The 14,053-nt window shown below is 41.0% G+C and overlaps 1 protein-coding gene across 1 annotated transcript; it reads left to right on the top strand.

Annotated features, from left to right (window-relative positions):
- Positions 1-6,854: 6,854 nt before the first annotated feature.
- Positions 6,855-13,656, top strand: NXNL2 (nucleoredoxin like 2). The gene is made up of 2 exons (XM_066182415.1): positions 6,855-7,206; positions 12,943-13,656. The coding sequence occupies exons 1-2, from the start codon at positions 6,905-6,907 to the stop codon at positions 13,109-13,111; spliced, it is 471 nt and encodes a 156-aa protein (XP_066038512.1). The 5' UTR covers positions 6,855-6,904; the 3' UTR covers positions 13,112-13,656.
- The last annotated feature ends 397 nt before the right edge of the window (positions 13,657-14,053 follow it).

The following is a 14,053-nucleotide window of genomic DNA, read 5'->3' as shown; positions in this document are numbered from 1 at the left end:
ACTCCGAGGGGACGCTTCAAGTGACATGAAAACAAAATAAGGATGTTAACATTATTAATACTTCTCTGCATCCTGCCATACTCCCATGGCCAGGATCCAGCCAAGTGGCCGTGGTCTGAAGCCACTGTCAGATACACTAGTGCTCAAGAATCATATCCCAGAAGTCGTCGCTTGAGCCTGGCAACCTCAGAGTATCATGATGGTCCACATGAGTGGGGATGGGATAAGAATGAATGGATTGCAACTCTAAATGGTACAGCTGGTGAACCAATTAAGGTAACATGCAAAAAAGCAGGATTTTCTCAAGAGAAAGCTGCCTCCATTACAATAATGGGAACCCTTTTGGAACCAGACATAACAAGCAGTTTGCACCCTAACATCACAGCAGAACTTTGTCCCACTGAAAAGTGGAAATGCAAAAAGCATGCCCCCTTTATATTGTGCTGTCGCCAGAAGGATGTTGGAAATTATACACTAAGCCCTAGCACTAACAATGCTAAGATTACAAAGCTGTGTAAGGATGAACCTATTGACTGTGGTTATAACTTTACTTTAACCAAATCATCCTATGAGATATGCAGTTGGCAAAATGACCTGGCAGATCAGTCAGGTTTGAAAGGTTTGGTTTACAAGTTTAAAATCAATGCCGTGGCAAGACCTATGCTGACAGTAGGGATCATACAACCTGGTGTGCAAACTCCCCTAGTGTTGAATAGCAAAAATAATGTTTTTCCTCCCTTTATGGCAACACAAGGTGATGATACAGCAATTCGATGTGAATTGATTGTTAGATCCCTTATTGAACCCATACACAGCTTTGTCATAGGGCCACATGCCCGTGTTTTACACTGTGAGACTCAAAATCAAAATTGTATGCTGAATTTGACTAATGTACAATCTTCCCACAAAGTGGTATGTGGTGAAAACCATACTAAGTACTGGGGAGAAGTTGATGTTAATGTGGTAAAGCCTACACAACCCACTACCCAACCACCAGTTATGCTAAGGCCAAAGATTTTTGAAATTGGACCATATATAATTACGAGAACTGGCCAACAACAAATATTGTTTAATCCTGAGTGGTCCCTCAAAAAGGTCAAATTATTGATGCAGAATAATGTTTCAGAAATTCAGCCAAGCTGTTCACCCTTTTTGCAAAGTTCTTTTCAGGGATGGAATACCTGGCTGCGGAAATGGAATCCTTCTACGAATTATTAAAAAAATATGAATATCGCCCTAATGCCGATATCCAACTACGACAGACAAAAGACTCTATAACAGTTTAAAGTTAGAAAGTGTATGTTTAACTACGACGCCGGGCAGCGTGCGGGATAGCTCCCAAACACACGCGCCCCTACAGAAGATCACAGGGTCTTTTTATGTACAGAAGTATTGAATACTCAAAACACAAATGTATATTCATGACTTTAGTACATCCCATTCCCCGCTTCGTATGGTAATTAGCCAAAAGCTATTAAGCACGCGTGGTTTGTTCTTTGAAATGGGTCGGTGGTCTTTCTTATGGGGCAGGGTCTCAAAATGATGAAGTGAGTCTTCTTCGCTTTGATTTTTTAACCTTTTAGTGTTGTGTGACAACTGAATCCTGTTTTCCTAGGAGTATCTGATTTATGAATTCATTGTCCTTCTTGAAGCCTATTGATTAGTCAGAATACACAAACATAAGTCGACAGGCCTCATGATTTATCAGTTCCTTAAATCCGGCTTCTGTTTATCAAAAGGGATGTCTATCTGTCTTACTTCAGCAATATCTGGTTAAACTAAAATCTTTAATTCTTCAAAATTAATGTTTCATCTAAGGAAAGAATGGCAAGAGACATAACCGGTGTTTTGGGGACAGGATTGGGAATCCTAAATAGGATTGATTCTGAGGTATTGTTGAATAAATTGGCTGCCACCACAACAGATTTGACAAGATTACAACAACCCTTGCAGTCCTCTTTGTCTGCCTTGGGGACGCAACAGTGGTTGTTATCCAATATATTACCAAATTGGGAAAAGGTAAATGTTAATGATCACAAAATGATAATTGATGCACTTGGTGCTACACAAAACAATGTTTCTTTGACTCTTAGCAGCATCCAGGCACAGCTTTGGATGCAGACAGTTGTTGCCTCAATCATAAGAGAAGGAGAAGGCGGCACTTTTCCTACTAAAATTCGGAAAATAATTTGGGACAATGCAAATGATTTTGAAAGGGAATTCCAATCCTGGTGGAAATTGGTGAACTTTACTTATAACCCAAATACCAACAGTCACAGCTTTTGTGTTAACCATATGTAATGCCTCTGTGCACTCGATATTTCCTATCATTGCATTAGGACTGAATCATGATGGAGCTATTCTCTATCCTTCCGAGCACAGGGAATGGGCCCGTCAAATTGGAGAGAAATGGGAAACTGTCAATTTAGAACCTTGTGTTGTTAGGGAACAACAAGGTTTCATTTGTGAAAGTAATGCAATCATAGCTCAAGACATTTGTTAGGACACAGAGCAAAATATTTGTCATTTTGAAGTACACCCTAATGAAGCTCCTGAAACAGTGCTTGTGTATTTAGGCAATGAATGTGCTTGTGTAAGGACTGCTTGTGATGTAGTGTTTGTAGAAGAAATAGTAGTGAATCTTAAGAATCACTCAAATTTTTGTATTTGTAACTTTACCACAATTGCAGGATGTGACTTTTCTTACTCAGCCCCAGTTATGTCCTATCACCTTTTACAATCCAATTTTACCCTGTTTCACCAGATAACACCTGCCCCCATTGCAATGAATCTGACTTTAATTAAGCAATTGTTGCTTCACCAGGACTTAGTAGGAATTTTGGAAAAGATCAAGAAAAATGGACAGAAAACTTTAGTGACAGTCCATCATGATGTGAAAGAAATACATCGTGTTTCAGAAAGGGTCAAAAAGGATGCTGAATACAGGTGGTGGGATACCCTTTTTGGGTGGTCACCTACTGTTACAGGTATCCGGAACAAAGTGTGTCATCCCATTGTTGTTCTTTTGATTTTGGTTTTGATTGGTTCTGTCTTATCAGTCATTTTATACATCCTAAATTGGAAAATGATGAAGAAGTTGACACACTTGGCATCTATAATGGAAGCACACAGTTTAGTCAATATCCCTTTTGCAAGAGATACTCCCAAAATTATTGACACGAGATGTACTACCCTAACAGCGAAAATTAGACCTCCAACAGCAATTTAATTTGAAATTGTTGGTTGTTTGTTTTGATTATTGTTGTTTGTTTTAATTGTTATATTGTAATCAAAATTAAGCTTTTGTTTGAAAATCGTTATAACTTTAAGGAATTTTATGATTTGTTTTGATTATTTTGAGGAAATTGTTTTAATCAGTATTGATTGATTTTGTTTTGTTTCTATTTCCTTTTCTTATTTTTTCCTCTCTCTCTCTCTCTTTCTTTTACACACACTCTCTACTGTCTCTGGTTTTTCTTTCCGGGATATGCGACTAACATGGACAAGTCCTGAAGACTTCACAAGACTATGGAACCCTGCTGAGGAGCACCTTTGTCGCCAGCCGCGAGTCATGGGGTGGTGTCAGGTGGTGTCTGTCCAAGGATGTGATATGCCTCACAACTGTCTCCAATGATTGAGGACTGAGACCCCAGACTCTGAAAGGAGTCCTTGGCCTGGCTGAGGTGGAACGCTTGCCAAGCCTCGGAGGATTGGCATGCAGCTCATGAGAACGGAACACAAGAACAATGGCACAAGGGACCAAGCGAGGCCACCTGTCCAAACTGGTCTGCCCGTGACGGAGGTACAGTTTGCAGCTTGTTCCTGAGTATTCAACCTTTATCCAGGTGGTTCCTGCTTTAGCTCTGTGCCCCTCACTTCGGTTACCTATAAAAACCGTGGAGACCACCGCTCACTTTTGTGATCACCCCACTGGAGAAGATCGCATCTGTAGGCATCTTCACGCCTCGAGGACTCATCCTTCCATGTTGGTAGCTATAATCCCCTTCCCTCTTTTTCTGTCTTTCTTACTATCCTCTTTTCTCTCCCCACTATTGCATTTGTTGGCACTAAATAAAGGTGCATTGGTGATTGAATAAACCGAGTTTGCCCCCTGCTGTGTCTTTTGCGCTCTGAGATCCCTAAAACGAACCATCACGAACCCTGCTTGTGCAAGCAGATCATGACAGGTACGAATCATAAAGTGAGGCATTTATTATTGGTCCATATTAGTGTCATTTTGAAATGCCTCTGTAGTCAAATCAAAGGCAGGTGCAAGACAAGTTCTTCCATGGATATCTTTACAGAGTTGATCACCTTAAGCTTCCTGAGGGAAGATATCTGGTTCCTCATGCCTAGTAGCTGTTCCTCAAACAGCTTCAATAAGTTTAATATCACTGTCATGTACATCCTGCTCTTCTCCCTGTGGAGATGTATGTAGTTATGAACTTTTTCCTCCATGCCTAGAGGTCTCAAAGACAATCTCAGTATTTTCTTTTCTCATGGCACAGCCCTGTTTCTGGCTAACCAGCTTTCTAAGCTGTACAGACAGAACAGTTGGAAATTCCTTGGATCTTTGCTTCCACCCATAATACCTGAGAAAATACACTTTCACCATTGATGGAAGAAGAAATTGGTAAGAATATCAAGAAGGTACCTATGGTAGGCTGAACTTGTATGGAAACTTTTTTCAATTTTTTTGGTGATTCTACAGGCTCCAAATGCTATGCCTCCATCCTATTTCACAATAGTCTCACAAAGGCAAACAGTATGGCAAATCAAAGACTCAGGTGAGTCTAATTTCTCACCTGTGCTATTTTAAGAATAGGCAACCTTCCAAGCTCCTTTTGTCTTCTGCTTTTGACATCAGGAGGAATTTTGAAGTGGGGAACTGCACAAAACAGCATTCAAAAGTTGGAGAAAGGATTGAAAGGAGATGTAACAGTTGAGAGGACTACATTGTTTTAAATGTCACTTCTGTTTTGGAAGCAGATGAGTATCTGGGTTTGAAAACAATGTACCTTAACTTTCCATGAAAAATGGAGAAATACAGTATTTGAATAAAAGCCACTTTTTAAACAACTAAGCAATTCATTTTGGTTTTCCAGTAGAATATCAGAATTGCAGTAACATATTAGTCCTGATATACTTGGAAATAAATAAAAAGGCCTGCTTTGTAAAGATTAATGTAAAAGTATCTCTTGGAAAACAGTGATGACTGAACTATTTTCTTTTAAATGTGTGAACTTTTGCACAAGAAACAAATGGTCTTTTAATTAGCAGTATATCTCCATAATAAAAGGCAAAAAGGGTAAGAGAAATGGCAGGAATGCAGCTCCCAATCCAAAGTGACCCTACAACCCATTCTGATGAGCCTACTAAAAAACCCCCAATACTGATGTCTTACTTCTGAGGTTCATCTTTGGTCTTTCCCTCACATATTCAAATATTTAAAATGATACCTTGTTCTTTTTCTCCCAGGACAGAATGTAGATAAACATTTTTTTTTCCAAGCCAGTGGAAGAAAAACGTTTCAAAAAGACATCAAAAGAAAATATATGGGGAAGAATACTTGTGCTCAGTTTATTTTTATACAAATGCAAACTGGAATTCTTGACTTGAAGTAACGCTGTTCTCAGTGTTCATACTATATGGTCAGAAGATGGTCAGATGTAGAAATTGGACTTTAATTTCACCATAAACTTGGTTGCAATTTACTCAACCAAGGACTCATCATGATTAACATCCATTTCATACTAGTGTTCAGTATTTGAGTCATAATACATACTTGTCACAATTTTATCTTTTCTGTAAGTAAAATTGACAGATTTTTGAGAGGCTGCGGATTAAAACGGGGGAACAACTGATGAGTAATAGCCTAGAATGCACTTGTACACACAGTTTTAATATGAAATATTTTTAAGCTAGCTTAATTAGACACTTGGAGTATCTATTATAAACACTAGAATTTATTTTTGGGGATACTGATAACTTTTTTTTAAGATAAATTCTTTTTTAATTGGGTTTTGCACAATTCATGGAAAGGAGAAAATGTACCAGGTTAGATTATCACCCTGTTGTGAGCGTTTAATTAAACTGTAATTTAATACCCCTACCACCAAATAACCTTTCATTTCCGTTTTTGCAGGTTGCTTTAGGCAGAAAAAAGATTGCATATTTGTAATGCATTTTTTATTAATTTCTAACTCAATGTCAGCTGGAGGAAAAAAGTATTATTCAATCCAAACGCATGATAAGTGCACTGGAATAAAATGAGAATTTCTCTTATCTGCTGGGACAGAGAACAGACAGCCCCTTTTATATCCCGAATTCAGACAATTCTCCATGCAAAAAAAAAAAAAAAAAAAAAAAAAAAAAAAAAAAAAAAAGCAGCCGGACGTCTGATTATGAAAAGTTTATTGCCAAAACTGACCAAACCTTGTGATGAGATCTTCAGGAGACAGGCGGTGAGCTCAATGGCGAGCTGAAGGGGCCCGGCGCAGCCCATTACTATTTAAATTTATCGGAAGTTCGACGTCTGCAGCACGGCTTGAGCTGTACGTACCTCCTGGGAAAGCCGGCTTGGCGCTCAGGGGAGCAGGGGGAAGGGGCCGCGGCGCCTTGGCTTCGCTGGGCGGGCCCGGGCGGCGGCGGGCGCTATAAAGCGGCGGTGGCGGTGTCGGTGTCCTGGTGGAGTGGGGGAAGCAGGGTGGGTGCCGGTGAGCGGCGGTGCGCGGCCGCGCCTGGGGAGCGCGCCTGGGGAGCGCGCCTGGGGAGCGCGCCTGGGGAGCGCGCCTGGGGAGCGCGCCTGGGGAGCGCGCCTGGGGAGCGCGCCTGGGGAGCGCGCCTGGGGAGCTCTGAGGCTCGCAGCCGCTGCGGTGCTCGCTGCGGGTCTGGCCGTGCCGGCATGGTGGATGTGTTCAGCGGGCGGCTCCTGGTCAGCAAGAATGGCCGCAGCGTGGACCCCGAGGAGGCCCTGCAGAATAAGGTCGTGGGCTTGTACTTCTCTGCCGGCTGGTGCTCGCCCTGCCGCGACTTCACTCCCGTCCTCTGCGACTTCTACACGGAGCTGCTGGAGGAGACCGAGCCCCCCGCCCCCTTCGAGGTCGTCTTCATCTCCTCCGACCACAGCGCCGAGGAGATGGCGGGCTACATGCGCGCCATGCACGGGGACTGGTTGGCCCTGCCCTTCCACGACCCCTACAAGCAGTGAGTATCGGCGGCCACCCCCGCCCGCAGCCCGAGGGCCGGGAGAGGGCGGCCGGGGGGCACTTGAGCAGCCGCCACAGGGAAGTCCCTGATAAAGAAGCTCCCCGGAACCTCCATCTCTGGCCCGTTAGCTGAAGTCCCTGGAGCCCAGGTTGCAGCGTCTCCCCGCCGTACCCCCGCCCCGGGCTGGCGCTGGCTGTCGCACACCGGGACAGCTCGCTCACTTGGCTTTAGCCCGTCCCACAGGCAAAGAATGCGGGTTTGCGCACTTCCTTTGGAAACTAAACGATCTTTGAACAAGAGTTAGTAAAGACCCCGTGTGTTAAAGAGATGAGGTAAAAAGAAATGAATGGCAAGTGAAGATCAAGGGATTGCTTTTCAGCACGGCGGTAGTTGTTACTAAGGTTGGTCTGCATTTTTTGGGTTAGTGCTCTGGGGAAAATGCAAATGAAGAAGCAGCAAAACTTGTAACCGAACTCCTTGAAGTAGAGCGGAGCAAACTGTGAAGAATTTCAGACAGATACAGTATCAGCTGGAATTTAGCGGTGGCATACTGCAGCTGGTAACTGAGGTGTAAAATTCCTGTGCTGTTCCTTTTCCAAAGCGACATTCTTGTATAGGCAGCTTGCTCATGAACACAGCAAAAGAAAGGGCATGACTGTGTGTATGTAACAGGGTGAAGGATGATACCAAGCAGTGTTTTGATGACCTAAGTCAAGGGTGGAGACTGATTTGGATGGCTTTCAGAAATCTGGTTTAGCTCCTCTATGTACAGACTGGGATTACAGGAGCACAAGTAAGATATTCAAGGTTACTGAAATGCCTGTAACTGGAGACTTGAAATACTTGTAAATACTGGTAAAGGGATCTTTTTCCCCCATTCTTTAAATGAGTAGATTATGGATTTTTTTTTTTTTTTTCTCCAGGTGGGATGAAAGCCAAAAAGGTAATATAACTCTTAAATGTAGACTCAGTAATAAGACTTGCAGCCAAATTACTTCTAATAAAGAACTCTTTTCTCGTGCTGCTATTAACTTCTAGCTTTCCTTTTAATTCTAGATCTATGCCAGTGTGCTGCCTGGTATGTAACACCCCAGCTACTCAGTCAACAGCCAGCATGTTTGCTAATCTTGGGGGGTTTTTTTTCAGTGCAGTTTGACAAATGGAAGAGCTAATTACTTGAAGCCAGGAACAATTTCATCCTTTCTTGGCTCATTCCTGGATGCCAACTGCCAGATGATGTTAGGCCTTTTAAATGACAGTTCCCACTGTCTTAAATATTGTTTTCCATAGTTGTCTACAATCTTCCCAGGCAGTAATTGTATTTGATATCTACTAATCATAATAGAATGCAGGCAAATCTCCTGATGGATATACAGGACATGAAGCCCCTCACCCACTAAGCTGTTCAGCATGGCCCATAGGAATGTGCTTACAGCCTCATCCTCTGTGGATTAGAGGTCTATTTCTGACTGCTCTTGCTCAAGTCATGCAGAGTGGAGGCAAAGAGAGAGTTTAATTGGCTTTTCTGTGGCATCCTGTAATGTCCTTCACAGTTCTGTAGAGAAGCGTGGCTTGTCCTGCCAGATGACTGTGAAATCACTGTGGCTAACTGAAGAGCAAAGTGCAGAGGAATATGAACAAGCAATGTTTTTGAAGTTGTGTCTCTTGCATGTAACAATAAAGGAGTCTGTGGAACTGTTCAAGGTGCCTAGGTTGGATTAACTGATAGTTTGGTGTCAAGTGAATCATTGTAGACTTACAGCAGATGTGTATTCACTAAACCAAAGTATAATTCTGGCTCGATACTAGTTCTAATTAAGAATAGAATTTTAAAAACTGGATAATAATAATAATATATTAAAAATTATTAATATTTTCAAGTTTTCTTGCAATTAATTGAATTGGTTATTGTTTGAGTTATTTGGGTTTGTTTGTTTGTTTGTTTTTGTGGGTTTTTTGGTTGGTTGGTTGGTTTGGTTTTTTGTTGTTGTTGTTGTTGTTTTGACTGTGTAAAGAAGGCATTTAATATCTTCTGTGATGTTAAAATATCCTAACTGGTTGCTTCGGTGTTTAAGATACAACATTGCAGCATAGACTGATGTCCTTAACACAACACAGCAAATTTTAAGTATGCTATCTAAAATACTTTTCAACAACAGAGCCATGGAGTTTCTTGGTGATGAATTTTGTCTTAAGAAGTAGCCAGCATGTATTCCACTTGTAGTGTGCGAAACCTAAGGCTGCAGTGTCAAGCCTACCTTCAGAGAAGCAAAGTACTGAATTCAAAGCAGGATCTCCAGACTCTTCCATGCCGTCAGTCCTGACTATTTCACGGAGGTGGGACTGCACCTTTACTACTTCATGTGATCTGTGGCATGACTAATAGGAAATATTGCTACTGATACTTTTACTGTCTGGATGTTAATATAATTTTTTTTTGTTGCCTGAGGCACAGGATTTTGATTCTTGAAGTGGGGTGTGAAGACAGTCTGGTAGGAAGTGAATACTTGGAATAGAAAGAGGGTAGTAGAGAGGAAAAGCAGGTGTGGGACAGAACATGTCAACAACAAATGCTGTTAAATAGGACTGATGTTTAGATAATGGTACATGAAGACATACTGCTGTGTTTGTACTGATCCATATGGTGAAAGGCATCATTTTTTGTGAGGGTGTCTGGCATGTACAGTGGTTCTTGCAGGCTTCCAGGCAGGCAGGTATTTACTGAGTTGGCCTGTACGGCTCAGTATAAATTAGAAACATAGAGAATGCCCATAAAGGGAAAATAAAAAGGTTGTATGTACGTTTTATATTAGGAAGCTTTACATACGACGGTGGATTGGCACCTGCAGAAATATTGGGGAGGATGGGGTGTTAAAAAACAAAGGTAGAATAATGTTAGATATCTGAGCATGTAAGAGCAATTCCTTAGTTCTTAGACTTCTTAGACTGCTATTGCAAAATCTCAGCAGTCACTTTAAAATTGAACCCCAAGCATGTAACGTGCATGCTTATGACTAAGATTTAACAATGCAGAAATTTCACAGCTAAAAGAAAATGCAGCTGTGTATTACAGGGCATTTTGCTACAAGTATGAAGCAGCTACAAGATGAACAAGATGCCCATCACTTTCATGTGACAGCACTTCCAAGTGAAAGCTGTTATAGTTCAAGTGTTGTCAGATATCACATTACACATCTGTATAAAATTTACCATTTGTATTCCCAAGATTATATTATATCTGCTCTGTGTTGTCTACATCTCAAGCACCCTCTTGCATATAGATCTTAAACCCTTATATAAATGTACTCACTTGTGTTCTGACTCAGCCTGGGTAAGCAGTCAGGCCCCAGACAGCTGCTAGATCACTCCCTGTCCGCTTGGGATGGGGGAGACAATGCGAAGGCTCAAAGTGAGAACACTTAGGGATTGAAATAAAGACAGTTTAATAGATAAAGCAAAAGTGAAGATACACAGCTAAAGCAAGACACGGAATTAATTCAAATTAATTCACTACTTCCCATTCACTGACAGATATTTAACTGTTTCTAGCACAGGGAGGCCTCATCCTGTAATGGTTGAATGGGAAGCTAAATATCCTGACTCTGAATGTTGGTCCCTTCCCCCTTCTTTCCTTAGCTTTTACAGCTGATCAGAGTGTTACATGGTATGGAACATCCTTTGGTCATTTGAGATCCGCTGTCCCAGCTGTGTCTCCTCACAGATTCTTGTGCACCACCAGCCTACTCACTGGTGTGGTAGGACGAGAAACAGAAAAGGCCCTGGTGCTGTGTAAGCATTGCTCAGCAATAGCTAAAACACTGGTATGTTTTCAGTGCTGCTTTGGTATGGACCATGCAAGCTGCTATGAAGAAAATTAGCTCCCAGCCAATGGCAATATTATCTAGAAATACAAAATCTCTGCTCTCAGAAACTTTCATCCAGCCTTCTGGTAAGAATCAAAAGATCTAATAATGGCTGTGACTTCCAGTTTCCTTCAGTCTTAGTGTCATGGGTTTTTATTACTGCTTATGGTTTAATGATGCCATGAGTTGCCATTAGAGTTAGTCCCATGGCATGTATGCGGTTTGTGCAGGTGAGTCATGGGATTTTAGGTCCCTATTGGAGAGAATGGTCTTAATTAGTTTTAAGAAGTCATTTGTGTAAGCACATGTACCTATGTACATGATGAATAAGAAGCACTGTCTGCAGAACTCTTTCTGAACCTTTTTCAGGTCCACCCATCTTGCAAGTTGCGCACAAATGTAAGCAAAATCTGTGCACACTTCAGTCTAATTTGATGCAAGCAACCTTCCACCCTAAGGCTGTCTGAACAAGATGCCGTGCTGGGCTGGATGTATGCATTCCCTTAGGAAAGTGTAAGATTCCAGTCTCCATACCAAATTACCATCAGTCTCCTTGTGCTCTGTCTCTGAGTGCTACACTTGTGTTTGTCATCCACTGGAACAATAAAAAGAGTCTTTCACCCATCTTGTTTGTCATTCAGGTGGTATGAGGGGATAGTAGTTTTATGTGGCTTCCACGCACACTTGCTTTGGAGTGTTTTTTTCACCTCTTTTTGCAGATTTCTGAAAGATCTGTGGGTGTTGTTGGTTGATTGTTTGTATGCCACAATTCACTGAGAAAGCAAACCTGATCCATGCTTACCTGTTGTTGCTGCTTCTGTAGTATTTCCTGCATTATTGTTCAGCCAGTGTAATGGCAGAGCAGTGTCCTTCACCTGTTGATTTTTCTTCTCTTAAGAAAAAATACAAAAGAGAAGGCACATTTCAGGAATGCCTTAAATGGGTCAGTATTTCACTTAAGTCTTATTTTTCAGTACTTTTTTTTCCTCCCAGGAAGTCATTGAGAATGTCTACATATTAGTGTCAAGTATTTTTTAACAATGTCTACATTTTTTTTCTACTCAAATTTCTTAGGCATTTGAAGCTCATACAACAAATGTTCTTGCTGGTGGTGATGGTGCTCAGGCCACATATTTCTATTTAGTATTTAAAGTATGTTGTGAGAGAGATGTTGTTAGTGTTTTGGAATTTGGCTATTCTGTTATTGCCTGTTTCCTGTCTGTCCTCTGGTTCTTCTAGAGGAAGAGATGAAAAGTTTTTCTTTGGCAACACAGGTGGGTGGCTCTTATTCCAAATATTTTGATTGCTCACTTTCCTGTATGTAGAATGCCTGTTTGGCTGAGGGAGTTTAAGGAATATCTTCAGTCTCTTCCATTTACACAAAAAGATCACGATCATGCTTTAATAGTGATTGCAGGAAGTGGCGCTATGGGACACTTGAGTGTATTTGTAGGGGAATGGATGCTAATCTAAGTGAGATCCTTGTCCTGTCCTGTAAAAAAGGCCCAGAATGAGATCTGGTTTGGGCTAGTTAAAACAGGGTGGAAGAGAATGTCAGACTTTTCTTCTGTGGGCATCTTTTGCATCTCCAAGCGCCTCTGCTTCTGCAAGCAGCAGTGATGAGCATTTACAGGAGAGATGCTGCAGCTGTCTGAACTCTCAGAGCTACATTTCACTGTGTAGGCTTCCAACTGCTGCCGTGTTCATCTTCTTACACTACTCAGTGCTCTGCCTCAAACCCTGAGAAAGCCCAGGCACCCATCACTTCTGCTCTCCCATGTGTCCTGGCCAGAGTAGCCTTCATAAGAGACCACGAGTTTTCTTAAAATGCTCCTAATGGTGTGTTTTGTTTTTAATTTTTTTCCCTTAGTGATCTGAAGAAGAAATACAACATAACAGCAATTCCTAAACTGGTGATTGTGAAACAAACTGGAGAAGTCATTACTGACAAGGGAAGAAAACAGATCAGAGACAAGGGGCTATCCTGTTTCCGGAACTGGCTTGAGGGTGCAGATATCTTTCAGAATTTTTCTAGCTAAAATGTTGACAAATAAAAGCAAGAAAAGGCATTGTGGAAAACTTGGTAGAGCTCTTGGTAGAGAAGACTCTTGCTTTGTTCAGAATAAGAAGGGTAAGGCTTATTTATTTATCTTTGCTTGTAAAAAAATTTTGGGTTCAACTTGAAGACCAGTTATTCCAGTGTCATAAAATGCAATTATTGTTCTAATTGTATTGTTCTATCTATGGTATTTAGTATAAAGCACAGCACTCCAAATCATACTGAAAAACTTCAAAAGAATGGGCTGTTTAGAAAGTAATAATAGAAATCTATGCAAACACTTACTTTGCAAAGTCAGCACAGTAAATATAAATGCAAAAAAACCTATTCATTGACTTTTTTCAGGTGATTAGTACATTTTATTTAGAAAATGAGACTTTTTGCTTTAATAAAGTACTGTTTATTAAATATATCTCATGTATTTCCTTTTCTGCCTTAACAAGAATAATCAGAAAATGTAATGAGTTTTAAATAGAACACATTTGTTTGTCAGTACTGAAGAAATATTCTTCTACTTTATTTTACTTTTATGGGATTTTTAAATATTTATTAATGATCAGTTCTGCTCAGTTTTCCTTACCCCTGGATTTTAAACCTTGGCCCTATAAGCTAAGGGTAGGATTGGAACCAGATGGTCTTTAAGGTCCTTTCCAACACAAGCCATTCTATGGTTCTATGATGCTAGCTCCCAAGTTAACATGAGGTCAGGTTAAGAAACTGTTTTCCATCCTTTCTTTTGCCAAAATATGTAGAAGCAAACATCAAAAATTATACCAGGTCTCTCTGATGAATGCTTGTATGTATCTAAAGCACAGCTTTGCTGTCTCTTCATGATTGGGATCCCAGCCTAGACATCCATGCAATTAATAATGAGCCAAAAAAACTCACTTCCCATGCAAGCAAAGTGTTTGTTGATTAGAAT

This window comes from Chamaea fasciata, unplaced genomic scaffold (assembly GCF_029207755.1).
Source record: "Chamaea fasciata isolate MVZ Bird 193981 ecotype frontalis unplaced genomic scaffold, bChaFas1.0.hap1 SCAF_4, whole genome shotgun sequence".
NCBI classification, from domain to species: Eukaryota; Metazoa; Chordata; class Aves; order Passeriformes; family Sylviidae; genus Chamaea; species Chamaea fasciata.
This window is presented reverse-complemented; position numbering and strand designations above follow the sequence as displayed.